At 44.6% G+C, this 27,146-nt stretch overlaps 1 protein-coding gene across 1 annotated transcript; it reads right to left on the reverse strand.

The window, feature by feature from the left end:
- Positions 1-1,888: 1,888 nt before the first annotated feature.
- LOC140681780 (uncharacterized) lies at positions 1,889-27,146 on the reverse strand. The gene is made up of 19 exons (XM_072922241.1): positions 26,940-27,146; positions 25,981-26,018; positions 17,421-17,552; positions 16,968-17,096; positions 14,557-14,688; positions 14,099-14,230; positions 13,642-13,773; positions 11,940-12,074; positions 11,327-11,662; positions 10,819-10,902; positions 10,282-10,432; positions 9,912-9,975; positions 9,144-9,192; positions 8,268-8,380; positions 7,539-7,656; positions 6,595-6,694; positions 5,956-6,152; positions 3,430-3,567; positions 1,889-2,068 (listed from the first exon to the last, which is right to left on the reverse strand). Exons 1-19 carry the CDS (start codon positions 27,016-27,018, stop codon positions 1,982-1,984), a joined length of 2,346 nt encoding a protein of 781 aa, XP_072778342.1. The 5' UTR covers positions 27,019-27,146; the 3' UTR covers positions 1,889-1,981.

Raw genomic sequence — 27,146 nt, forward strand, 5'->3', positions numbered from 1 at the left:
TTTCATTGCTTTATAGAATTTTCTTTGATACAATCTGACTTCCTTTCTCAGTTAAAAAGATAAAAAATAGAGAAATATCTGAGCTTTAGCTGTGTGTCTGGATATGAAGCCACATGAGGTTTTTGAAGGGCCCCACACAAGTTTTTCAAGTATTCTCTAAGCCTCCAGGTTCCCCAGCCCCAGGAGCACCCAGTTTTGTTGGTTTTGCATGGGTCAATTTTTGGAGAGGAGGAAAGAAGGCAGCCGGGAAAGTGAGGCATTTCTGCCATAAGCTTTCCCTGTGCCAGGCAGAAGCAATCACTGAGTGCCTCTGAGAGCAGGCGCGCTGCTCAGCCAATTAGAAAAGCTGGCGCCGCCTCTAGGACACATTTTTAAGAGAGGAAAAAAGAGAGGAAAAGAAGCTGGCTTTCTCTCTGCCCTCCGAGGGGTGCTGCGGGGCAGCGGGGCCCCTTCCCGGCGGGCTCGGGGGCTCTTTCCCAGCAGGGCCGCCGGGCTGTGCTGCCGGGGCTCATCCCAGCGCCGCCAGCAGCTAGGTGTTGTTAGTTATGGTTTGCATTTGTTCCAGTTAATTTGTTGGGTGTGGATGTGTGCTGGAAAATGGGAGGGGGGGGAGGGTTGAACACCAAACCAAAGGGAAGTACACCCAGCTCAGTTGAATCCTTACTAAGAAGAACGGTTCTCTTTTGCTTTAATGACTTTGTCTCCATTTAATTGTACCTAAGAGTTTATTTCTAACACCTCCCTCCCAGCAGCTCCGAGCTGCAGCGTGGCACAGCGCTTGCTGTGTGCCAGAGAGCACGAAGCAGGCTGGCCTGCTGGCCCTGAATATTTCTGCAAAGCACTCTGCAGGTCACAGCTTTGCTGTGGCTCAGTGCAGAAGTGCAGGCGCTGCCTCCCAGAGCTGTGTGAGGCACTGGCTCCTGCAGCCGGGAGCTGACAAGCTGTCCCTGCCTCCCGCTGGCCCATGGTCCCCTGGCACAAGCGCCGTGCCTGAAGGACGCTGCCCTGTGCTCCAGCCTGCCGAGCAGCCCGGCTCCTGCCCCGGTGCCCAGAGTGCTGCACACACTGCTGACCTTTGCCAGGAGTCGCAGGGCAGCCGGCACAAGAGTGGGAATGCTGAGCCAGGCCACCGGCCCTCAGCTGCCCTTGGCCTTTCTCTCCTCGGGGCAGACTCCAGAGGGCCAATGCCTCCAGGCTGGGCTGTGCCCAGCAGGGCTCCGCTTCCCCTCGGGAGCAGCCGGCTGCGCTTGGCCTCTGAGAGCGGAGGATGCGCCCGCTGCCAGCAAGAGGCACGCAGGGCCAGGCTGTGCCTCCTGCAGCTACAAGGGCCTCCTTGCAGCCTGCCCCTGCCCAGGCTCAGGCTGCTCCGGGCTCTGCCAGGGCTCTGCTGCGGCTCCACGCCGGGCAAGGCGGGGCCCGCTCTCACCTCACACTCGCTGACAGCTCTGCACCGCAGGAGACCTTTCAGAGCACCTCTCTGATCTTTCTGCTTTCTCTGCTGAGCAAGGCTCTCCTCCGGCCAAAGATATTGCCCTTCGCGATACAAATCCAAGTGGCAGGCACCCAAATGCTCTCGAGTCACAGCTGAAGGCCTGCATCTGCACAGGATGTTTTGGCTGCCCCATTTCCCTTTGTTTTTTCCTGCAAATGCCATTGCCCTTTCTGCCTCAACTAGAAATACTACAGCTGGCCAAAAGCTGCCTAGTGGGCCATATTCCAAAGACAGTGTGGTCTGGAGAGGATGAATGGACAAGATCCTTCCCCCACTTAAAAACCATACAAAAGAAGCCATAAGTGTGACTTAACACCCATAAAAAACAACTGGTAATTCAAAAGGAAATGTTGAGTTTTCTGTAGGGGTCAGAAGGAGGGCAGTCTTCCAAGTGAGTTGATGTTTCAGAAACTTTATTTAATGAAAATCCTCGTCTACAATCCTATAATCCTCGAAATTGGTTTTGGCGATGACATCTTGACTTGATTGTTACATTCTTCTCTTCTCCATCCACTTCAGGACAGTGATGAGTGGTGCCAGGATGGACACTGGTTTGGCTGATGTTACAAATGGATGCTGTCCAAAGGAAAAAAAAAACAACAAAGACCAGTGAACCATGACCTTCCAAGCTCAGTGCCTCACATACTCCATCAGGATGCCTCTAGTTCCTAGAAAGACCCAGAAAGTAAAACAATGGGACCATCTGCTCCTTAATTGTCATGTGCAGGACCTTGCCATCACAGGCAAACCTGGCCCAGAATCCCACTCTTCCATTTATTCTGGTTTCTCCATCTTGCCAGGATTTTTGCCCTGCTAGTGCTCTAGAAATGGTGCTTTCTGTCCCTGGGGTTTCTTCCTTTCAGGAAATTCCAATGACTCCCCTAGGTCCCTGTCTTGGAATGACAAGCACCGTGCTAATTTCCACAGGCACACAAAGCAGTGTCTGCCTTTCCATGCCCTGCCCCTCCTGTGTGGGATGGCACCTTCCTCCCCAGCAGGGCCAGTCCAGCGGCGATGGGTCCTGCAGTTCCCTCTCTGCCACACAACCTGGCAGTCAGCCTGGGCCAGTTCCCCTCTGCCTGAGCGTGCCAGGCAGCAGATGGGGCTGGGACAAGTCCCTCTCAGCTGTCCCTGTTTGTGTGCCAGAAACCTCTAAGGGTGGGGTGGGGGGCACAAACCACGGCCCCTCAGAGGCTCACAGTGAGTCCCTCACAGCCCCTCCTGCCCACAGCCAAATCTCTCCAGACTGCTCTGCCAGGACTGGCAGCCTTGGGTTCCTCCACCACTATTTCATGTCTCTCTACCCTGCATTGCTGTACTTCAGTTCTTTTGCCATTAGATAAAACTGAACATCCCACCAAATCAGGGCAACAGAAACAGCCAGAAAACAGAGCACCTGTCCTCTCAGGAAATGCGGAGAGAGGTGGAGTTATTCACTTTTGTGAAGAACAGGCCCCAGGGAGACTTTATTGCTGCTTTCCAAGATTTCAGAGTGGTTTTGAAGAAAGTGGGGGACACCTTTTTTAACAGGGCCAGTTACAAGAGAGTGTGGGCAAATAATTTTAAAGACATGGGGATCTAATCAGAGTAGGTCTAAGGAAGACCTTCTTTTCTCGGGGCATGGTGCCACCCTGGCACAGGTTGTCCCAAGAGCTTGTAGGTGCCCCCATCCCTGGAATCATTCCAGGTCAGGTGGGACAGGACTCTGAGCAGCCTGATCTCTTTAAAGATGTCCCTGCTCATTGCAGGTTACTTGGACCAGAGGACTTTCCAGAGCCCTGCCAGCCCAGCCCAGTCTAGGATTCCTCACTGTTTTCATTTGAACATCACCAAGAGTGGAGGTGAGGAGGAAGGGGGCTCATCTGATGCCTCGGACCTCGGTGGAGGAGGAGCCCATCCCTCAGACACTGTTTCACCTCAGCCCCTTGGCATTTTACCTGCAGGAGCCTCTTGGCAGACCAGCGCTGCTCTTCGTCTGTCTGCAGGCAGCAGCTCAGAAAGTCACACAGGTGAGGCGAGAATCGGTTGGGCTTCCGCAGCTGTGGTCTCTCTCCTCTGGCTATTGGGAGTTCAGCCTGCAGGAAAAGGAAACACGAGGCTCCACCTGCTTCTTTCCCATCTGTAACTGCTCTCCCAGAACCCACTGTTTAAGCTCCACTCTGCAGAGCAGTTTCTGGTAAGATGGAGATGGTAAAGGAAAGATGACTTTCCTTTACCAACAAAAAACCACGGCTTTTCCAACATCCCGCTGATCTTGCCTTGGCAGTCAATTTCATTGACTGACCCAGTTAGTGGGAGCTACATCAACAAAGCTTCTTTCCTTCTTGGAGGATTCACACCACCTTGACAGGCTTTTCAGAAGATGGACTCTGCTACACTAACGCTATTATTTCCAAGGATTAGTACATGAAAGGCATCTCTGCAGTGCTTGTTGGTCCCTTAAGCACAGTGGTCATAAACCAAAACTCATTGAGCTTCTTGTCCTCTTCCAGAAAACAGAGGTGCATGGGAGGCAAGAATGGAGATCCACCAGGTATTCCTCAGGGTGAGGAAACAAACATTTGGAATCTCATATTCAACACAGACCCTTTAAGACACCTGCACAAATGTATTGGGATGAAAATGCCGGCTTAGGCACACAGGAGCCACCTGCAGCTCTGTCTCTCAGCTGCAAGTTTCAGCCTCTTTATGTGGCAAAAGGAAACCTTTCCAAGTTCAAATCAGAAGAAGAAGCACCATCCCGATGGTCACCCTCTGCTCATTTGTATACTCAAGTCAATGCATTAATGGCGTCCCCATCGCAAAAAATGTCTGTAAGAAGTGGGAGGTTTTGACAGGCTCTCCGTGACACCAGGCTGCAGCCTGGTCTCCAGAAAAATGCTCATCACAATAGTAACAGCTCTGTGCTGGTGGCACTGAACTAGATGGTGACCAAAAAGACTTCGTTATTATCCTCTTCAACCCAGAGGAAAATTTCTAAGCCCAAAACAGCAAGCACACTCCCCTGGAGTATAAATAATTATGGCAGCTTTCTTTCCTTTTCCCACACCCCCAGAGGTCACAAAGGGGGCTTTATCCTGTCTCTCTGCAACTGAGCTCAGCCACTGGACATGGTGGGGAGCTGGAGTCCTCACTGCCCTTAGCACTGTGCAAGCCAGGGATGGCCCTGCTCCTATGGGAAAGGAACACAGCACCAGCATCAACCGCCCACGTTGAATCCCAGCCCCAGGCACCAGGCTGCAAGCTCATCAACTTTTTAAAAGACCCAGAAACAGCCAAGGGTTTAGTGTAACTTATCCAGGCCACCCACACACATGACTGAGCAATGTACAGATTATTTGAAAGCCTGAAAGTTTTGAAGACCCACAGGACTTGGAAAAGATGCTACAGTGTGGAGGAAAATCAATGTGCTGTGGTTAAAAAAAGAAAAAGAAAGCAAAACTGTTGGGGAAGATGAAACCGGAAAACCTTTACAAATATGTATGCCTGGCAAAAGATTTTGAGAATATGGAAACTGTAAGCAAGATTGAAATGAAAAGTAAGCTTTGAGATAGTTACTAGCCTTAGTTACTGAACAACTGGAAAACAATGGTATGGCCAGCTGAAGGTAATCCCCTTTTGATTAAACAACACCCTCTGCTGGCAGACAGGTCCAAGGGTCAGAGCAGACCCTACTAGCTTGGCAGAAGGGGTCCAAAGAGTAGTTTTTAGGGTTTAAAATGTAACACAGTATGGTAATGTAATGATTCTTATAGGCTGTAGCTAAATACTCTAGTATTTGTATCTTGGACTAGATTGGTTAGTGAAAATTTGAACATTCTGCACAGAAGAAGATTTATTGTCTTGTAACAGGAACTTCCTCACTCTTTCGGGTCTCTCTTTTGGGCTCCCCTTTCGGGCCTGCTCCGAGTTGTGGCTGGCAGCTCCAAGCAGGGCCCTGCATCCACACCCTTTGCAATAAACCGAAAGTTCCAAGACCTGGCTTCAAAGATCTCTCGTCTCCATCCATCCCGACCGTCCTACCCACTGTCACTCCTACACAAAACTACTTGGGCATTGCTTTGGTGGTTGTGTCTTTTTTTCTTTTTCTTTTTCATTTTCTTTTCTTTTCCGATAAAATTGAAACTGGGAAGGTGTAACGTCAATTTCTTAGGATATTTATCACATGTCTAACCTCTCCACTGAAAAATTCTTGCCCTTCAGAGACAGAGCACCAACGGAGTTCAAAAAGCAAATGAGAAATGTCAGGCAGGTTGCAGGCCAAAATGCCAGGTTTCTGAACTGCTACTTCCCTTCTGATGCAACTGAATTTACAGCAGATGCTGATGTGCTGCAGGGACATGTTTAGAAGGGGACCTTGGTGGAAGTGGTGCCAGCAGATGGCAATGGGATTTGTCCAATGGCACACAGGACATGGGACAGGTGAGAAAGATAAGTGGGATCAGGGAGTATTTGCACCTTACCGAAACAGGAGTTTCATTCCTGTGAGGAACTTCTCCTTCCACCATTTCGATGCCCACGATTCCAAAAGACCATATGTCCACTTTGGGGCCATATGGTTGACCTGTCAGCACTTCAGGTGCCATCCAGCCAGAAGTGCCGGCCACTGAGCTCCGTCTACGCTGCTCAGGGGTGAGCTGAGCAAAGAGGCCAAAGTCAGCTGTGGACAAATAAACATACCATGAAAGCCAGGTCAAGTTAGGAAATCAAGCAAAAGAATTCCCCACTCTCAGTCTATGTGTTGTTGAATCTCCTGAAGAACTGTCCACACTCAGTTTCCTTGGGGCTTTAGCCAAGGAAGTATGGAATTGGCCACTTCCAAAAAAATCACAGTTTTTTAACGCTGTTCACAGCAGTGGCCTTTATTCCCCTGAAGCTTTAGATTGTAGCTCCCTCCCTCTGGAAGAGACACAAACACACCAACGCCACTCTTGACTTCTCCTGGTTCCTTATACCTCTGTGCACGTTGCAACCGTGCCTTCAGCTCACAGCGGTGGGGCCCTGCACTGCCACCAGCACCATTTCTGGGGAGTTGGCAGCCACTCAAAGCAGCCCCTCACCCCACATCCCTGAACGCTGCACCTGACCAGGAATATACTGACCCAGCTTGACAGAGCCGTCGGTTCTGAGAAGGATGTTGTCACTCTTCACATCTCGGTAGATCACGTGGTTCCAGTGAAGAAAATCCAATCCTTGCAGGCACTGAGAGAGGAAACAGAAGCAGGAGGGCAAAAATTAGTGATTTCATCACACAAGAAAGGAAACAGAGTCTCTAAAAGATCCCCTCTGCATGGGAATGGCGAGTAATGGCAGAACACAGTGCCATTGAGAGGAAGAGTTGCTGCTCCAACACTTGCAGAGCAGGACTTTTCTAAGGAAAGGCATGTCAGCTTTTGAAAGAGCAACAGCACCTGCTGTTGTAGACTGTCCCCTGCAAACCAGCCAGGATGACTGCTGCTGCAGTGGATGTGCTTTCTCCATGCAGAGGGCAAAGGAGGGGTTTGGCCAAGAAAGAAAAAAGTCCCTCTCTTTGGTGTGAAGCGGGTCACTTTTGGGTGGGAGGCTGCATGACGAGAGTTTTGTTGCTGGCCTCAGCACAGACTTGAAGTATCACATCAGTCACCTTCCTGAAGCAAAGAGCATTTTGGCTGCACTACTGTCCTTTTCAGTTGAGGACTGTGAGAAATGAGTCTCTGTTTTTTCTCAGCTGATCATTTCAAATCCAGCCACCAGCACCTTTGCTTTTACAGGCAAGGAATGCAGCGCAGACAGGCTCAAGATACAAGTTTAGGGAGGCAAGGTGGAGAAGAGCAAATACAAATACAGGAGGCAGAGTGAGAATACAACAGCAGGAGATAAGAGTACAAGAACTGAATACAGTGAGTGCAGGAGCACTGGCAGGCAGTTCCCTTGAGATACTTTTACTTGCCCATAGCATACCAGCACTAGGAAAACAAAGTTTATACATGAAACCTCTCCTGTTCTGAGCCTCTGTTTCCCAGACAATCCTGCCCAAGCCCTCGGAAGCACAGGTGGGCTTGCTGACCTCCCGACTGATGGCTGCTATCTCGTCTTCAGACAGGTAGGTCTTGCTGATGACATCGCTCAGAGTGCCTCCATCCATGAACTCCATAACCAGCCAGAATTGATTATCCACAAGGTAGCTGAAAGAAGGAAACAAGAGCATGGAGGTAAACATGCATGGTTAGTTTATTTTCTTGGTTCTTATTTCCAAGTCCCTGTGTGACAAGGACAGAAGAAAAGGAACAGACATTCCCTCTAGGCTGTGCATTGTTTGAAACCTGTCTCAAGAAGAAAGGCACAGCTTTGGAAAAGGAGATGTCTTAAATAGCCAGCAAGTAAAAACTGCAGTTTAGGAACAGATAAAAAACTTGTCACACTGCGTGTTTCTGGAAATAACCACCTAGTCTTCCTGGCATGCAAAGCAATGGAAAAGAGGGGACACAATCCAAGGAAAATCCATGTTAGTTTACCCAGACGTAAGAGGACTGTTGAAAAAAGTCAAGTCCCAAAATAATGTGGTGGCTGTGAACTTACAGTCTATTAATTTAATTAGATATGAGTGATGCAGGTTTTTGAATAATTTTCAAACTATGTGTGCCAGGGAATACTCCTGCAGACAAGATGCATTCTCTTCCCATCCACTGGAGATGAGCAGAGCAGTAATAATTAACCAATAATTACAGCTCTGTTTTGTGCCAGTGAACAATCTTGCATGTTTGCAATATGTAAACAAATATTTACAACAACTCACCTGCCTAAATAGTTGACCACGTTGGGATTCTTATTTATCTTCACAGTCATGAGTTCATAGACTTTTAGTTCCTTCTTCCTCGGTCCTTGGAGATTTATTTTCTTTATGGCCACCTAAAATGACATTGAAAATCAGTAACTTGAGAAGTTGGTGGCACGAGACCACAAGGCACATGGAGCAAATGATTTTGCAATGACACAGCCAAGCTGTGCCAAACTGCATTCTGATTAGGCATTGCAGCAATTAGGAACTGACATTGCAACAGCCCATTGCTCCACTCCCTTGGGGGCCAGTTACAGGACACATGGCCACTGAGGTTTTGATGTGTCCACTTGGTAACAGTGGTGTCTCACCCACAAACCTCTGAGCCCACTCCCTGCTGCTTTGTATGGGATTCAGAAGTAATCCATGCCTTAATACTCTGTGGCTACATCCTGGGCTAGGGGCAGGGCTTAGGGTTTCTAGGGACGCCTTGCAGATCTCTCCCTATGTGCAGTTCCCAAGTGCAGCACTGCAGGTGTCTGAGGAACTACCAGTAACTCTCAGATGCATTTTCTGGCAACCAGAAGTGAGAATTCAGGACTCTGAAGCTGTCGCCCCAAAGAGCAGTGAGATGCTCTAAGGCACCACCTTTGTTTTAGCAATTGAGAGCGAGTGAGCACATCCTTCTCTGAAATGAACTGCTGCCCTGCGTGCCTTCCTTCTGGCAGCTGAGAAGGACAAAGACTGTCCCCAATGTATTTTGCAGGCTGGTACCAGTCTGTGTTTCTTTTGCCTCTTCAGCACAGCTCTACCCAAAGCTCTGGCCACAGCTGCTCACACCAGAGGGGAAAGCCCTTGAGTGCAGCAGAGATTGCGGGGGCTGTTGACATTTACCTCTACTCCTGTGGCTTTGTTGATTGCTCTAACCACAAATCCAAAAGTCCTAGAAACAAAAAAGCAGCAAAAAAATGAGAAGCCATTTAGCTCTTGCAGTGAAAGCCAGCCCACACAGGAGATCTCTGCTGCAAATGCCTAAGACCTGCAGGATGCAGGCGGGCTCTGCCAGAAGGCAGATGATGCATTTTCCTCTCAAGTGCATGGGCACTGGGCCTGTCCCTGAAGTGCTGCCATCTACTGCCTCAGCTCCTAAAGAGAGCTCCTTCTTTCATCTCAGGTCTCATGTTCTAAATTGCGCAGTTTTCATAGTTTTCATCCTGACCATGGAGAATTTCCTTCAGCAAACTCTTGGAAAGAAATGTTCCTGAGAACTGTTATCTGACAGCTATCAGGGAGTAGGTTGCACTTTCAGGCAAGCAAGTTTTTTCCCCTTTTATTAGTGTGGCTATATGATTTGGAGAGATAGAAAAATGCTAAGGAAATTAACACAGAGCAGTCCCACACTTGAGAGACAAGGAGATCTTTCCAGGTCCTGTTCCTTGCTGCAGGCAAGAGACCTTGGCAGCATGAAGATGTCTCTGACAATACCTTCAGGGCACACTCACAAATTCTGAGCAGCACTGAGAGATGGGACAATCTATCCCCAGTGTCTGAATATGGCAATAGATGTCTGTTTGCAGCTGGCCTGACTTCACACTGCATAGATATTCCACCAGAAGAACACCTGGCCCATGGCTATGGAGAAGTAACTGTGGTTGGACTCACCCGCTGCCAATATATTCCAGTTCAGAATATTTCCCCATGGGGTTTTCCATGTTCACTATTTTCCCTGAGGGAAACAAAATGCAAGATGCTCACTTTAAAGCAAAGACCCCAGCTTCCAGAAGATGCAAAAGGCAGCCCCAGAGCCTGAAGCTTTGAACTCTTTGTGGTCGCCTGCGTAACAACAGCAAGCAGGCCGACAGCTCTGCAGCACAGGTGACCAGCACACAGACTGATTTTCTACAGCAGTTCCCGTGGGGAAATGTCTCTAAATGTCCCTGGGACACCAATCTCAGGAAAAACATTTGGTACAGCTATGCTGAAACATGCACACAATACACTGTCCCTCAGAGAAGAAATACAGCAGACGTACTCAGTTGCTCCAGGGAGTCATCCTTGATCTCCTGGTGCTGAGCAGCGCTGGAGATGGGCAAACTGCCCCGGCTCCACTTCCCAGGTTGGGGAGCAAAGGCTCCTTTAGATAATGCTGCTGCTGCAGCAGGTTTGACAAAGCCCTTGTGGATCTGGAACAAGAAATGAGTTTGTCAGAAAGGTGCCAGGCAGAGATTAGCCTGAAATTCCATTGCAAATGCAAGCCCTTGGTAAGGTTCTGTCAGCCACATGCAGGGCTCTTAAATGGTTTTTTTCTGATGTCCACTTCTCAAACTGGATGGGTCAAAACCAAAGGTTAGTTCTACTCAAGTTCATGGCCAGATTCATGTTCCATTTTCATGGATTTTCTGAAGGATCACTGCCACAATGACCATTCTGCTTCCTCTCAAGGATTCCTTTCCCACTCCAAGGGCTTCAGACACATTTGCAGCTCCTTGTTCAAATGTGTCCACTTTTCCTGCACCATCTTCAGGTCATGCTCAACTTGTAGTAACTTTGGTGGGGATGGTTCCTGTACCTCATGCCAGGCCTGGGGCTCTTCATTGCCACTCATTTGCTGGAAGTCTTTGCAGGCTGCCCGGTGAGATGTCAACATTTGCACCTCAAGTCAAACAGAAGAAAGCAGTCAGAGACTACGGCTTATCCCTGTCAGTCAAGAGTCATTGACTGTGAGGAAAGGGAAAGAACAGATTTACAAGGGGTACAGACAGCTTGTTTCAATCCTCCGTCTGGGTCACCATGTTCCCCTGTAAAAACACCTCAAGAAACAAGGAGAGCAGGAACAGGCCAGCAGGAATCAATTTGGATGACTGCTGGCCAAAAGGCCAAAGGACAAGTCCCACTGTCCAGGGCAGCAGTTGAGATTCAGCACACCAGGAAATGTCCTTCAGAGTGTCTGGGGCACACACTACAGCAGGATGGCACTCAGAGGCATCACCTCACTCCCTGAAGCCCTGCACTGGAAAGGCAAGAAGGGCAGAAACCACCCGTTTGGTGACTGCAGTGGCTATCCCTCTTTCACTCACTTGCTCTTGTAGAGCCTGAGGGAGACGATTAAGTTTTTCTCTGATGATTTTCATTTCTTCTTCCTGCCTCTTCTCCTTTGCCTTCATCTTAGTGTCAATTTTCTGAAACTCCGTGTCCAGCTGTTCCTTCAAGTTCTGTAAAATACAAGAAAGAGGATCTTTCATGAGTGGAGTGGCTGCCACTCTTTCACTCACCTGGTCTTGTTGATCGCCCCTCTGCTGACGGAGATTCATCTCCTCTTGAATTCTTCTCATGTCTTCCTTGTTCCCCTTCTTCACTTCCATGATGGCACTCTGAGCCCCGGGCAGCTCTGCTTGTGACTCTGCCTTGATGTTCTGTACACACAAATGCAGAGCAAGTGACTGGGAGCTGCCATCAGGCTCAGCTTTTTCCTCTCGCAGCTTCAAAATCCCATTTATTCAGCCACTTCTTTCTGCTTCCCTACCCACCTCTGCTTCCAGTGCAACCCTCCTGTCCCAGTGCTGACTTTGGCAGATTCCAAGGCTCTGTGCTTTCAGTGCCTCTGGGACTCCTGACCTCCTCAGTCCCAAGAGCTCCATTTTATGCCCCTTTTCCTGCCCTTCCCTCTGAAACCTGGCAAGTCAGGCTTACCTGGGCATTCTCCTGTGGCTCTTCCACCTGCTGCCTGAGCTGCTCTTCCTGCTCTCGGGCTGGGAACAGCTCTCCCCGAGTCTGCCATGGCATCTCTGACAAAGCAGGCTGCTCCTGCTCTTTCTCTGGAAGGACCTGCACAGAAAGCAAGAGAAGATGGGTTTCAACTTTCCATACAACATTTGAGGACCAAGACTCAAGGACTGATGGGCTCACACGTTCCCAAAGCACTGTGCTGCAGCTCTCCTGGGTCATTCTCTGCCCATGAGGAGGCACAGATGCCAAAGTGACCCTGGCACTGCAATCAGGGGCCATCTGGGGCTGAAGCTCAAGCAGCCTCTGAGGCAGCTGACAGGGAAGGTGTGGCATTTCTCAAGGGTCTACTGAGGGCCTCCCTCTGCTTCTGCCTTGCTCTGTTTGTCTTTCAGTAGTGACTGACACCCCACCCTGTCCCACAGCTCCATCCTGGCTCTGCAGGTGGCTTCCTCTGTGAGCTCAGCCCTTGTGAGAGACACTTCTGGAGTTCATGTTCTCTTCACCAACTAAAGCATGGAATTCTTCCACCTCTCTGGGACAGGCTGAACATTAAAGCGTTAACAGGGGGCTTCAGGAAGAAGAGGCTGGAGGAGGAAACCATGTCTGAGGGGAAAAAACCACCACATCTGGAGGAGGAAACAGCTCTGCCTGCTCAGAATCGGTCATCGGAACATGTCTTTAATCCTCTCCTGAAAGGGATGCTTTATGAGAACTTTGCACCTCCAACTGCTTTGGACCAAAGCCAAGAAGATTCAATTATGCAAATGTTACATAGATAGATAGATAGATAGATAGATAGATAGATAGATAGATAGAGAAACAGACAGACAGATCTCACTGTTATAATCTCTCTTTACTATCATTTTTGTTCCTACATACATCAACACTTGGTAGCCATTGCCCCAGTCAGCAGCAATCCCGAGATTGCTCTCCTGTTCCTTCAATAAACCACACTCTCAGGGAATCTGGAGCATTTAGGTCCTTATGGAATACAAGAAGATCCAGAGCATTGCACTAGGAACTGCACTCTTGCAGCATCTGTGCTTGGCCAAGTGCTTCTCTTGGACTCGACCACAGTGACACTGCTAAAGGGGCTGCAATCAGGAATAAAGGCTAGGCCCTCCCAGCTTCTCTGATCTTTGAGGACCAGCTGGAATGCAAGAGCACTGATTTCCTGCTCAATTCCCAAACACCACACCTCCTGATTTCCTGGGTTGCAAAAAGACACAGGGACTGTTAATATGAAAGTGAAGAGCAAGGCCCTGTTGACTGGCCTGGCACCACAACAGCTCCCTGCCCCAAACAATGTGTTCTCATGCAAAAATACTGCATCCTCCAGAAAGGCCCCCTTACAAAAGAAAATGCAAGCAGAATCTTTACAAGCGCAGAAAAAGGGTAGGAAAGATGGAGGAAAATCCATCTGCATTGCTAAAAACCAAGAAATTGAACAGGAATTCCCCTCCTAATAAAGGAACAAAAACAAGACAGAAGAGCCACAGATGCCAGTGGCAAAAGCACTAGGATAACGTGAGGAGATATTTGCCGATGAAACGGCCCATGTGGCAAGATCTCAGCATCCTCAGCCAGCAACAGCAAGGGCTGGCTCATCAGAAACTTGCAGCTCTGTCTTGCACTAAAGACAGCACCACCCACAACGGGCACTTACTGGCTCCAAAGATTCAGGCTGTGCTGTGACCACTGATGGAGCCTCGAGGTCATACTGCTCAACTTGCTCTCGTTTGGCTTCTTCACCAAGAGGAGACGGAGCCAGGGCAGACACTGCTGTTGTCTCTATCATCTGTGGCAAGAGAGAAGCATGAGGGACAGGCTGTTGCCTATCATTTAAAACTGCATTTCTTCTCACATCTACCACCATATCTTGCAAGGAAAATTGAGAAACTTTGATTACAATGGGATTCTAAAGTGCTCTCATGTCTTAAAATTGGCTACTACAACTGTAATGCAACTTGCTCTGATTTAAATATCCCAACCTGTCGACTATCAGGTGACAATGATCGATTTGTGTAAGTGACCTTGTAATTCTTGAAAGCTAAGAAATGCAACAGTGAAACTTGCTGCTCTGCCTTGCACTAAAGACAGCACCACCCACAACTGGCACTTACTGGCTCAGGAGATTCAGGCTCAGGCGTGACCACTGATGGAGCCTCGAGGTCATACTCCTCAGTTTGCTCCTCTTTGGCTTCTTCACAAGGAGCAGAGGGAGCCAAGGCAGACACTGTTGTTGCCTCTGTCATCTGTGGCAAGAGAGAAGCATGAGGGACAGGCTGTTACCTCTCATTTATAACCTTCTATCTTCTCCCATCTACCACCATATCTTCCAAGGAAAATTGAGAGACTTGGATTACAATGGGATTCTAAGGCACTCTCATGGTATTGAAATTGGCCAATCCACCCATAATGCAAATTGCTCTGAATTAAATATTCCACCCTGCCTACTATCAGGTAGCAATGATCTATTTGTGTAAGTGACCTTGTAATTCTTGAAAGCTCTGAAATGCAACAGTGAAACTTGCAGCTCTGCCTTGCACTAAAGACAGCCCCACCCACAATGGGCACTTACTGCCTCAGGAGATTCAGGCTCTGGTGTGACCCCTGATTGAGCCTCAAGGTCATACTCCTCAATTTGCTCCTCTTTGGCTTGTTCACCAGGAGGAGAGGGAGCCAGGGCAGACACTGCTGGTGTCTCTGTCATCTGTGGCAAGAGAGAAGCATGAAGGACAAGCCGTTACCTATCATTTATAATCTCGTTTCTCCTCGGATCCACAACCACCTCTTAAAAGGAAAAATTATCCACTTTGTTAGCAATGTGATTCTAAGTCACTCTGACCGGATTAAAATGGGCTAACTCAACAGAACTCTATTTGATGCACTCTATGTATTTGACAGTCCTTCCTGGCTGCCATCAGCAAGCAACTGTGCCTTGGCACAAAGGAGCTTTTGGCTCTTTAAAGCCCTGAAATGCAAAAGTAGGAAATAGCCAGCAAGGCCTTTGCTGTTGCTGCGGCAGACATGGAAAACTCAAACTGGATCAGAATCCCAACCAGTGCAAGGAAAGGGCAGGAAACGTTGTGAAGAAGCATCTGTGCTTGTTGGAAAATGAGAAAATCAACAGGGCTTTACCTCCTAACAAACCAAGTCAAACCAAGTCAAACCAAGTCAAAAGTGTCCCCTCCTCAGGTGGCTACAGCACTTGGAGGCAGTGAGGGCATGTTTGGCAGGGGAACAGCCATGGTGATGAGCACTGTCACATATGGATCTATGGAAGTGTGCCTGAAGGTCCCTCACGGGCCTCCCATTGTCCAGGCTGAAACACCCTGAGCACCTCCTCCTTGGCCTTGGGCTCCACACCCTTCCCCAGCTCCCGTGTCCTTCTCTGCACACGCCCAGCGCCTCAAGGACTTCCTGCTTCAGAGGGGCCCACATGTAGACACATCAGTGTGGAGTTGTGCTCGCCCTGTATATCCCCTCATAATGGTTTGTCCCTCCATATCCCCTCTTTGTATCCGTTTGCTTCATCCCAGCTTTCCCATCAGCACCTGTATGTCCATCAAACCCCAAAATCCCTGACTCATCCCCCTGTCTCCTCCCAGGTGATGTGTCCATCACCTCGTGACCCTTCCCCTTTGTCCAGAGCCTTCTCCCAGGGTCACCAGGTAACTGGACCCTGGCTTGGGGCTCCTCCCCCACCCCCTCCTCAGTGGTCACTCTGAGGCCTTGCCCCCAGAGAGCCACTCCCAAGTCCTTCCTCTGTTGGCTGCTCGGGTTTCCCCATCCCCCTATATCTGGCTCCTCTGGGCAGGGACACCCTCTCTTGCTCTGGATGTCCTTCGGGTTTGGATGTGGCCTGGGATCTCTCCAGGCCCTCATTAAATTTCGGAACTAATCCTGAGGAGGAGCGCCTCTTTCTCTTGCTTGTTGGACCAGCTTGTCTTTGAACTCACGAGGGAGCTTCTCAAAGCCCCCCAGGATCCAAGGAGAAGTTCCCTCCCTCTGCCCGACTCGCCCCATTGCCCAGCTGGATGGGGTGCACTGGGGACTGATCACCCGTGGATTTGAGGGTGACACGCAGCACAGAAATTCCAGCTATGGTTGCAGTGCTGCCCAGCCCAGGGGGACAGTCACTGCCCTGCTCCTGCTGCCCCATTGCTGCTGACACAGGCCAGGATGCCCTTGGCCTTCTTGGCCACCTGGTCAGGTCCTGGCCCACTTTCAGCTGCTTTTGACCGGCACCCCTGGGTCCTTTTGGCCCACACAGCGTCCCGGCCACAAAGTTGCCCATTGGACTAAAAATACAGCATCCACCATTTCAAAATGTCCTTCCTCTTCTGAGCAACACAAGACTGCAGTCATGGACTTGCAGCTTCACCTCCCCCCGGCCCCGCCTCCAGGCTGCAATGCACTTTTCAAAGCTGCAGACTACACCAAAAAATGCATCCACAGAACCTTGCTTTTTGCCTCACAAGAGGGCTTCACAATTATAAACTTAGTTTCTTTGGCCAGGTCTTGTCCCCCACAGATTCATGGACAATACACTCGTCTACTTGCAGCTTATCAAAAGTCACAAGACAGCTGAGCCGCACACTTTGTAGAACTGAATAAATACTCAAGAAACTGCAGACCCATTTCACCAGCCAAACACGTATTTCCCCAAAGGGAAAGCAAACAAACCAAGCCCTGAGACCTCCAGCACTACCTTGTGCTCCCTTGGCCATGGGCCTGCAGAAGCCCAAGAGACAGAGCTTCACTGAGTTGAGCAGCCAGACCCTCATCCTGAGGCAACAGGCTTTGGTGCCGAAACATGACAGGTCCAAGGCCAATTTCTAGCTGGAGGTCACTGCCTGCAGGAAATCGCTGGGTCCTGGCAGGACTCCAGCACTCAGCATCCTCGGCCAGCAACAGCAAGACCTGACTGGTCAGAAACTTCAGCTCTGCCTTGCACTAAACACAGCACCACCCACAACAGGCACTTACTGGCTCAGAAGATTCAGGCTCAGGTGTGACCACTGATGGAGCCTCGCGGTCATACTTCTCAATTTTTTCCTCTTCGGCTTCACCAGGAGGAGAGGGAGCCAGGGCAGACACTGTTGTTTCCTCTGTCATCTGTGGCAAGAGAGAAGCATGAGGGACAGGCTGTTGCCTATCATTTATAACTTCCTATATTCTCACATCTACCACCATTTCTTCCAAGGAAAATTGGGAAACTCCAATTGCAATGGGATTCCAATGCGCTCTCATGGTATTAAAATTTGTTAATCCACCTGTACTGCAAATTGCTCTGAAATAAATATTCCAGCCTCCCTTCTATCAGGTAGCAATGATCTCTTTGTAACTGACTTTTTGAATTTTGAAAGCTCTGAAACGCAAAAGCGAAACTTGCAGCTCTGCCTTGCACTAACGACAGCACCACCCACAAGTGGCACTTACTGGCTCAGAAGATTCAGGCTCTGCTGTGACCCCTGATGGAGCCTCACGGTCATACTGCTCAATTTGGTCCTCTTTGTATTCTTCTCTAGGAGCAGAGGTGGCTGGGGCAGACAGTGACGCTGGTTTTGTGCTCTGGGGCAAGAGAGAAACATGAGGGACAAGCCGTTACCTCCTTCCTTCTCACATCTACCACCATATCATCCAAGGAGAAAGCATAAAAATTCAGAGTAAAAGGATTCTAAGCAACACAGATCAAATGAAAACGGGCCAATTCAACAGAACTGTATATGGATATGAAGCTGATATTCTTCCCTGGTTGCCATCAGCAAGCAATGTTGTATCTGTGTCGCTATAGGACACAAGAAAGCACAACGCGAGCTAACTGCTACTTTGCAAGGCAAAAGAGAAAGTTTATTTTCTGACTCTAACTTTTATACTTCTCCAAAGGTGACAGTGGATTGGAGAGTGAATGGGCCACCTCTCCAAAGATATTGCACAAAGCACTAGTACATCAAGTTTCTCCACCCCCATGGAGGAATGCAAAACAACACGTTATTTACAGAAACTGTGTGGGAAAGTTTCCCAATAGAATGTAAACTCAGAAGGCTTTAGAAAACTCAAGAATCAGGACGACATATCTGCAAGACAGAGCTTTTAGCTTGTGAGAGCTCGGAAATGGAAAAGTAAGAAAGAGACATCTATGCCTTTGCTATTGCTGCTGCAGACATGGAAACCTACAACTGGATCAGAATCTCATCCAGTGCTGGAAAAGAGCAGGAAACATTGTGAAGAAGCATCTGTGCTTGTTGGAAAATGAGAAAATCAACAGGGCTTTTCCTCTACTAAACCAGCAAAACAAAAATGCAACAAACAATAGGCAGGGAGTCTCTCCGACACCAGCGTCGAAAGCACTGGGATGCAGTGAGGGTATGTTTGGCAGGGAATTGGCACTTGTGGTGAGCAGTGTCATGTACGGATCTATGGAAGTGTGCCTGAAGATCTCTCAACAGCCTCCCATTGTCCAGGCTGAAACACCCTGAGAACCTCCTCCTTGGCCTTGCGCTCCACACCCTTCCCCAGCTCCCGTGTCCTTCTCTGCACATGCTCCAGCCCCTCAAGGACTTTCTGCTTCAGAGGGGCCCACAAGTGTTTACGAATATAAAAGGGTAAAAACCTTTCTAAAGTGTAAGAAGTCTTTAGAATGTAGACATACTTTTGAGAAATGTTGGGAAATTTTAAAATAATAAGCACAATCAGGATCATAAAATCAGGATCTAAATCATTAACAAAAATTTGAAAATTTATAAAGCTGAGACCAAGAGTTGCAATAGTAACAAACTACTAAGGAACCAAGCTGAGACTTCTTTGAGCAGAAAGCCCAGAACTGTGTCTAGAAACCAAGATAGATTTCTCTCAGAGCTCAGTTGCTGCAACAATAATCTGCCTAGTTCAGAACATGATGTAGCAACGTCTGATTAGAAAAAGATAGGGCAATATCTTTTGGAAAAAAAAGAGATTTTAAGTTTTTAAATGAAGAAATTTTAGCCATGCCAGTCTCTTATGGGAGGGATAATAGTAGGCCTATGTATTAATCACTCTCACATTATAACATCGAAGAGTGAAATCAAAGTTTGAAGGAAAGCAGAATTAACTCTCTTTATTTTAATTATGTGTTTTTTTACTCTTATGAACTCATGCCAACTTATTGTCGCGTTGTGGCAAGTCTGATTTTAACTAATTCACAATTTATGTTATGAGAACTCCAGCAGAAGATACCTATTAAGGTTTTATGGGAAAAATATGTTAGTAGTACATATGAAAAATTTTCAGAAGCTAAGTTGTCTAGCAAACTGCCATATGATAAACCAGAAACACAAACTTTGTTCCTAGGTCATTGTTGAGAGATATTAAACAAGCTGCAAGAAAAACTTTAATTTCAGTCAAATCAACAAGTACTCCTCTTAAAGCATATTTGACCATGACACAAAGAACAAATGAATCATATGGTACATTTTTAGATAAGTTAATACAAGCTATGGAAAGACAATGCCCTGATAAAGCAGCTCATTCTTATATTCTCCAAAACCTAGCATTTGTAAATGCGAATGATGATTGCAAAAAAATTATTTCTACATTACCCAAACAGCCTCCAACTGTTATTCAAATGCTTTCAGCTTACAGTAAAATTAGCACTCTACAGTATCTTGCTACAGTACAATCTCATGATTCACTAAGAAACAAATTTTAAAAACCAATTGAAGAACAGACAAAACTTTTTGAAAAAACTCTTGCTGCTGTTCAATGAACCTTTACTAAAAAGTCCTGCTTCAGATGTGAGAAGCCTAGTCATGTGATAAAGAATTACCCTGATCCAATAAGAAAATCTGAAGTACCTTCTGTTTGTCCTCAATATCAAAAAGGGAAATATTATGCAAAAAATTGTCATTCTAAATTTGATATAGATAGTAATCCCCTACCGTTAAACTCCAAGCAAAGCGCGACCCATCGCGTGGTGAAACAAGTAATAGCAACCCAGAATCCAGGGAATTTTCCCCCTTAGCCTTCACTAGGGGACCTCAAAGCCAAACACAATATCTACCTTTACCACCAGTACCACAAGACGTTCCTTCCTATTACCTCCAAGGACAAAACTGGAGTTAGCAAACTCAAAATTAATATGGTTTTTGAAAAATTTCTGTTATGAATGTATACCTACAGGTCTGATTAACAAATCACAACAAAGACAAGAATTTTTAATTATTATAGAGAAAGACAACAATACAAGTCTTAGACTATTAATTTTTCCAGTTATCATTTCAGTAAACTGCAATGAAGAGCTAATAGTTTTAGCTCTTCCCCTTAAAGCCCCAACAGTAATTCAACCTTAGAAACCTCTTGCTTTTACAATTGCTTTACCTATAGACATAATCAAACAAAATGTATCTCAACAAAATGCTTTGTTAACCAATCAAACGGTGTACCAAGTTGATCCAGATGTGTTTTCTACTCTAATGCTACATGTCTTCTAAGTAGAACATACTTAGAAGTATGTTCTAAACCAACCAGAACTGACTTGTGGCCTAACTCATCGTGGTAGAACAATTATGTTACAGGCATACCAGATACGGTGCAGATGTCTCAGTAATTTCTCTCCTGTTTTAGCCCATAACTAACACCTAATATCACCTATGAGAACACTCACAAGGATCAGAAGAACTACTGTTTGTTTAGAAAGTGAATCCATGATTACTATTACAAGTCTTGAAAGGAAGACAGCTGCTGTACGTCCCTCTCTATCAATAATTCCTAGAAACTGGCCTCTCGTCATCATCGATATAAAAGACTGTTTCTTCAACATACCACTTCATCCTGAAGATGCCCCAAGATTTGCCTTCTCAGTTCCAGTCATCAAGCAAAGAAAGCCAATGCAAAGATATCACTAGAAATCTTTACCACAAGGGATGAAGAATTCTCTAACAATTTAACAATATTTTGTCACACAAGTACCGTGTACAGCTTGACAGAAGCATCCACAGTCCACGATTCTACACTACATAGATGATCTACTCATTGCAGCACCAACACAGACAAAGATAAAACAAACTTGTGACAGCGCTGTTACTGAGATCCAAAAGACTGAACTAGAATTTCTACATCTAAGATACAAGAAATCCCACCCTAAAAATATCTAAGATAGAAGATAACAAAACAAACAATTTCACCCCAAAAGATACAACTTCAAGTCAACATCAACACTTTGCAAGATTTACAGCAACTTTTAAGAGAAATTAACAAGATGAAACCTATTTTGAAAATTACCAACGATGAACTTGCTCCGCTTTTTGATCTACTGAGAGAAAACTTTGACATTAAATCTCCCAAGATTTTAACACCTGAAGCTCAACTCAGCATAACAAGTCACAAAAACTTTCCAAAGAAGACAAGCCCATCATTATGCTCCAAAGAAACCTTTCTTCCTGACTGCTTTGAGACAGAAGCTACAACTTTATAGCCTCATTTTCCAATGAGATCCATCTGAGAAAAATCCATTATTAATAGCAGAATAAGTTTTTCTTCCCTACAAGTCTCCAAAAACAGTTTCTACAACCCTAGAGATAATAACACAAATTGTAATTAAGGTCAAAGCAAGACTATTAACCTTAACAGGCAAAGACTTTACAGTTCTATATTTACCTTTAAATACAGATTATTTAGATTAGACATTACAAAATTCAGATGATTTAGAAAATGCATTGTTAAGTTTTTCAGGTGTTTGTTCCATTCATTATCCAAGTCACAAATTATTACAAACAAAATTGAGTTTCAAAAAAAGCCCTTGCTAAGTGAAGGGCCTTTAAGTAATACAACGCTCTTCACTAATAAGTCAAGAAAAACACATAAATCAGTAACTGTATAGTTAAATCAAACAACAAAAAATTAGAAATCGAATATTCCAATAGTAGAAAGTTCTCCTCAAGTAGTTAAACTAGCTGCTGTTGTTAAAGCTTTTCAGCTATTTTCAAAGCCTTTCAATTTAATTACAGATTCTACCTATGTTACTAATGTAAGTAAAAAAATAGTTTTAAAAAATATTAGTAATAATAATTTATATTGCTAGCTTTCATGTCTTCATAAAATTTTACAACACAGAACTAACCTATATTTTATTTCTCATATTAAAGCTCATTCATCTTTACCAAGATGTTTAGCAAAAAGAAATACAAGAACAAATAAATGGACCATAGTTATCTCAAACACATTACCAAACATTTTTGAGTACACAAAATTGAGTCATACCTTTTTTCATCAAAATACACAAGCACTTGTACACTTGTTTCGTATCTCTAAATCCCAAGCTAAAGCTATCATTACAGTTACCCTGATTGTCAGCTTGTGCAAACCCCTGTTTCTACAACAACTCTTAATCCACAAAGTTTATAAAATCTACAATTATAACAAACATCACTAAATACCCTTCTTTTGAGATATTTAAAAATATTCAGGTTTCAGTAGATTCACTATCAAGTACAGATTTTACCTCTATCCACACAAGAGAACAAGTAATCGTACCTATCAACATTTTTTACAAACATTTACTTCATTACGTGTACCCCAGGAAATGAAAAAAAACAATAGCTCCACATAATTATCTCAAAAAGTAGCAACATTCCTAATAAATTAAAATGTTCATCACACCTTTAGTATTCCCCACTCCCCCACAAATCAAACAACTGTTAAAAAGACACATCACACATTAAAACACATTTAGATCAACAGAAGAGGGGAGCAGAAGTAATACCACAGATAAAATTAAGTAAAGCTTTATGTGTTAAAAATTTTTTAAACAGTTCTTTTGCAGAACCAGATCCACCAACTTTTAAGCATTTTACAAATAAGACACAAACAAAACTAAAAAAAAAATCCTCCTGTTTTAATAAAAAGCCTTGAAACAATTTTCCTTTCCAATTAATAACTTAAAGCAAAGAGTATACTTGTATTTCTACAAGTACTGGAAAAGCAAAGTGAATTCCAATAAAGAATGTCAAACCATACAACACACCAAAACACACTAACAAACCCAAAAGTCAAAGAGCAAACACACAAACGTAAGCTAAACAGAGACTACAAGTCACGCCTAATGTTCCTATGTCACCTGTAGAATCTGCAAACTTCAATTTAATGATAATGATAAATGTGTAAAGAGCTTGTTCCGTTGAGCTCTTTTAACAAAAACATAAAAAAGAAGGATTTATTATTATCATTAGATTCTAAAAAATTAACATTCTAAACTCTCCAAAAAATGCAGTTTAAAAGTTAAAATATATAGAAAATTCTTTTAACAAAGAGTAACTCAACAAAAATAATATGAAAGAAAATCAGTTCACTTTATGTTTTCTAACTTTGCTTACTTTTTATAACGCAAATTTTCCTATACAAAACCAAAACCAAATGTCTAAGTCACATTAACCAAAGCTACAAGATCAGATACCAAATGTATGTCTCATTCAAATCCAAAAAAGCCTTTTTCAATCTGGTTAGTTAGTGTACCACTAAAAAATTAGCCAATACCTATATAACACGATCCTTTAACAAAAAAGTGACTTAATAACAAACCAAGTGAAATTACTAATAGAAACAATCCCACAAGGGATTAAAGTCTCTAGAACAAACAACTCCTCAAAACAAGTTCAGAACCCCAAGAATTAAAGATCCTTAGTTCCTGAACAATAAATTTCTGTGTCACATTTTCAAGAAACAATTAGCAAAAATATAATTCTCCAAAATATAATGTTATTCACTCTTACTATGAATATAAAAATTTACGTTTTTAGTGCAATTACTCATACACTGTAGATAAAAATCTAAAATTAACCAATATCCACAGAAATTACCAAAATGTTATTAGTTCATTTGTAGAACTAAAACATAGCAAAACATTCCATCATACCCTAAAGACAAACCATGTAACATTAGCACACTCACTGTAATAACACCCAGTACTAAAACAGTTTCAAAAAAGACAAGAAAAAAGATCTATTAATATATACCCAAAAGATTACAATAGTAATTTCAGTCTGTTAAAAAAAAACCACAAAATATTTCAACAAGCTTTTTTTTACCTACAATTGCTTCAGAAACAACATTAAGACAAATAGATAAGATTAAATATTAACTAAACAAACAAACTAATACCACATCCAGTGCACTCAGTAACATGCGAACTGACGTCAGCAGTGTCCAACAAACTCCAAAATCAAACAACCATTAATTTCCTTTTCTAACACATAAACAGAGTTGTAAAGAATTCAAAAGAATGTGTTACATAAATTTGTCTAATCATTCTAAATCCATTCACAAAAACATACAAAAACTTAACATCTACAATTAAAAATAAAGAAACATAGTTAAACAATTGATTCAGTAAGTAGAGCTTAACTCCTTAATCAAAACAACTTTACAAGTTAAGTAAAATCTTGTTATTATAATATTAATATTAATTCCTTATTCACTTCATTATTCACAACAAATTACAAACTCATCAAAAAAGTTTTTATTGTCCAAAAGAAAAATACAAAAGAAAAATTACAAACAATGCACAAAACCTCACCAAAACTAATTAAAGTCACTCACAAATTAAACCTTGAAATTGAGACCTTAAAAATGCCAAAATTTATCAGAACCTAATACAGATACTAAACCTTACTTTACCCAACATTAATAATGCTTTAACTTAAAATTATGGAGCTTAAAACAAAGTACCTTCATATAAAAAGTTTATACATTTTTTCCTAAATGAATAAATATATGCAGTAGTGAAGCTATATAACACAAAGTAATAAATAAGTGACGAGTCAGAAATAGTTTATTTAAAAAGAGTGGGGAAATTGTAGGAATATATAAAAGGTAAAAAACTTTAGAAAGTGCAAAAAGGCCCCAGAAAGTAGACACAAAGCTGAAAAAGGCTGGGAAAGTTCAAAACCTTCTCCTGGGAAGCTAGGAAAAGAAGAACCAAGTGAATACATTTATATTTATCATAAGGAACAAGAAAGAACAAGAACTTAGTGATAGTTTGAGATGTCAAAAGTCCTAGATATATGCTTTGCAAAAATAGAAGAAGTTTCAATCTTATATAATGAATTATTGTATATTGTTTGAGGTTCATAGAAGTCCTTCTGTTAATGTTAAACCCACATGGGTCCTTTTCTTACTGGTTAGAGTATAATGACTCTGCACTTTTCTTTTATGCTATTGGTTCAAAGAATATGTAGAAAAAGGCCTTGCATAAACTGCCATCTTGTCTTTGATCTAGATTTGCATGGATGTTCGTTTCTCTGTGTCTCTTGCTTTTTGCTTGTATGATACAGACATAATAAATCCTAAGTCTGCAGCCAGTCCGAGTCCCATCCTGTTCTGTGAGACGCAGACCGATCGGGCAGAAAGTGGACACAGCACTCCCAGCTATGGCCACAGCGCTGCCCAGCCCAGGGGGACGGTCACTGCCCTGCTCCTGCTGCCCCACTGCTGCTGACACGGGCCAGGATGCCCTTGGCCTTCTTGGCCACCTGGCCAGGTCCTGGCCCACCTTCAGCTGCTCTTGGCCGGCACCCCTGGGTCCTTTTGGCCCACACAGCGTCCCGGCCACAAAGTTGCCTGTTCTACTGCAAATACAGCATTAAATTGTCCTTCTAATTCTACAACCACATCTTCTAAGGAAGTATCATGAAGTTTTATAGGGATAGAAATCTAAGTTGCTGTGACTTCAGTTAAAATGGGCTTATTCAACTCTGCAGGAAGTTGTTCTCTCTTAAGTATTCATCCCTGTCTGGTGTCATCAAGCAATGTTCTCTCTGCAAAACTGAGTTTGTAGGTCTTCAAGGCTCTGAGTTGGAAATTAGGAAATATCCAGCTATGCCGTTGTATTTGTTGTTGAAGGCATGAAAATGGATTTTCTTTCAGCCTGCATGCCTGGCCCTCTACAGCCTACTGGTTCTGGCTAAGCACACAGCTTACTCTACAATTGCTAAACAGCACAAACCTGAAATGTTCCTTTCTCACTCACCTTAGGACCAGCACTGCTGATTACATGCTTCAGGTGACCTGTAGTGGGCAAGGGAAAATGAACCAGACGCTGTGAGAAAATTGCCTGGGCTGCTGAATCCCACAGAACAAGCACCACAAACAGAGAGTATTTTCCGTTTCACCACATCCCTCCACGAGACACATTTCATTCACACAACCAGCAAAGAGATCCAGATAATTGTCTTGGGCGTGCCTACCCTTTGGCCTGTTTAGCCATTAAATGGATACAAACATGACCAAGAAAATGCAAATTGTTCTCTAACACTCAATGCTCCTGTTCTACCAAACACATAACACATCTTTTTAAAATCCTCTCCTTACAGTACGTTTGGTTTTTTTTTTCAATCAGTTGCATGCACAATTTCTCATTAACTTGCTGGAAACAGTTGCCCAGAAAAGCTGCCCCAAAATTCCACTATGATGTGGCAGCTCTATTGTGACACAGCACAGCAGCAGCTCCAGGGTCCAGGAGCAGACACTCACTGCTTTGGAGTTTGCACTTCCTTGCAAAGGGAATCACTATTTTAACACTCAGTCAAGGGTCAAGTTAGACAGTCAAATCCTTTCATGACAAAATGTAGAAAGAAAGAAGCTTTCCCTGAATTCTGGGAAATACTGCAGAGTTGTTAGAAGGCCTTCCAAGAAGGTCTCCAGTTTACGTTTTCAAAGCTGTCTTGCTTGTGACAGCAAACTGAGGAGATGACAGACTCTACTGCCTCAGACTCTCCCGTGGATGGAACAGAACCCCTGCAGGTTCCCTTGCAAATGCTGCCCTGTGGCTACAGAAATCCCCTTGTAGCTGAACTCCTTGACAGGAGCTTTACCAAACCAGTGGCACCCTAGTGCTCTTTCTGTTTCAAAATAGCTCAGGCACTAAGAAAGAGCAGGAAGACATACAAAAGCCACGTTCGGGTACACCCAGGGAAAACCTCTACTTACGTGCCAGGTTAGTGAGGTAATAGCTGGAATAACAAACGCCATAAACTCCAATAGCTACAGCAGCAACCTTCTCAATCATTGTAGCACTGCTGTGCAGATTTGCTCCACCATCAGAAAAATCAAGGCTCTTGTCAGTGGGCAGCTCCCACTGACAAACGCCTCAAGCAGGAGGATGCTCCTGCCCTGAGCGAGCCCTAGGGCTGCTCT

The sequence above is a fragment of the Taeniopygia guttata genome, chromosome Z, assembly GCF_048771995.1.
Source record: "Taeniopygia guttata chromosome Z, bTaeGut7.mat, whole genome shotgun sequence".
In the NCBI taxonomy this organism is placed as follows: domain Eukaryota; kingdom Metazoa; phylum Chordata; class Aves; order Passeriformes; family Estrildidae; genus Taeniopygia; species Taeniopygia guttata.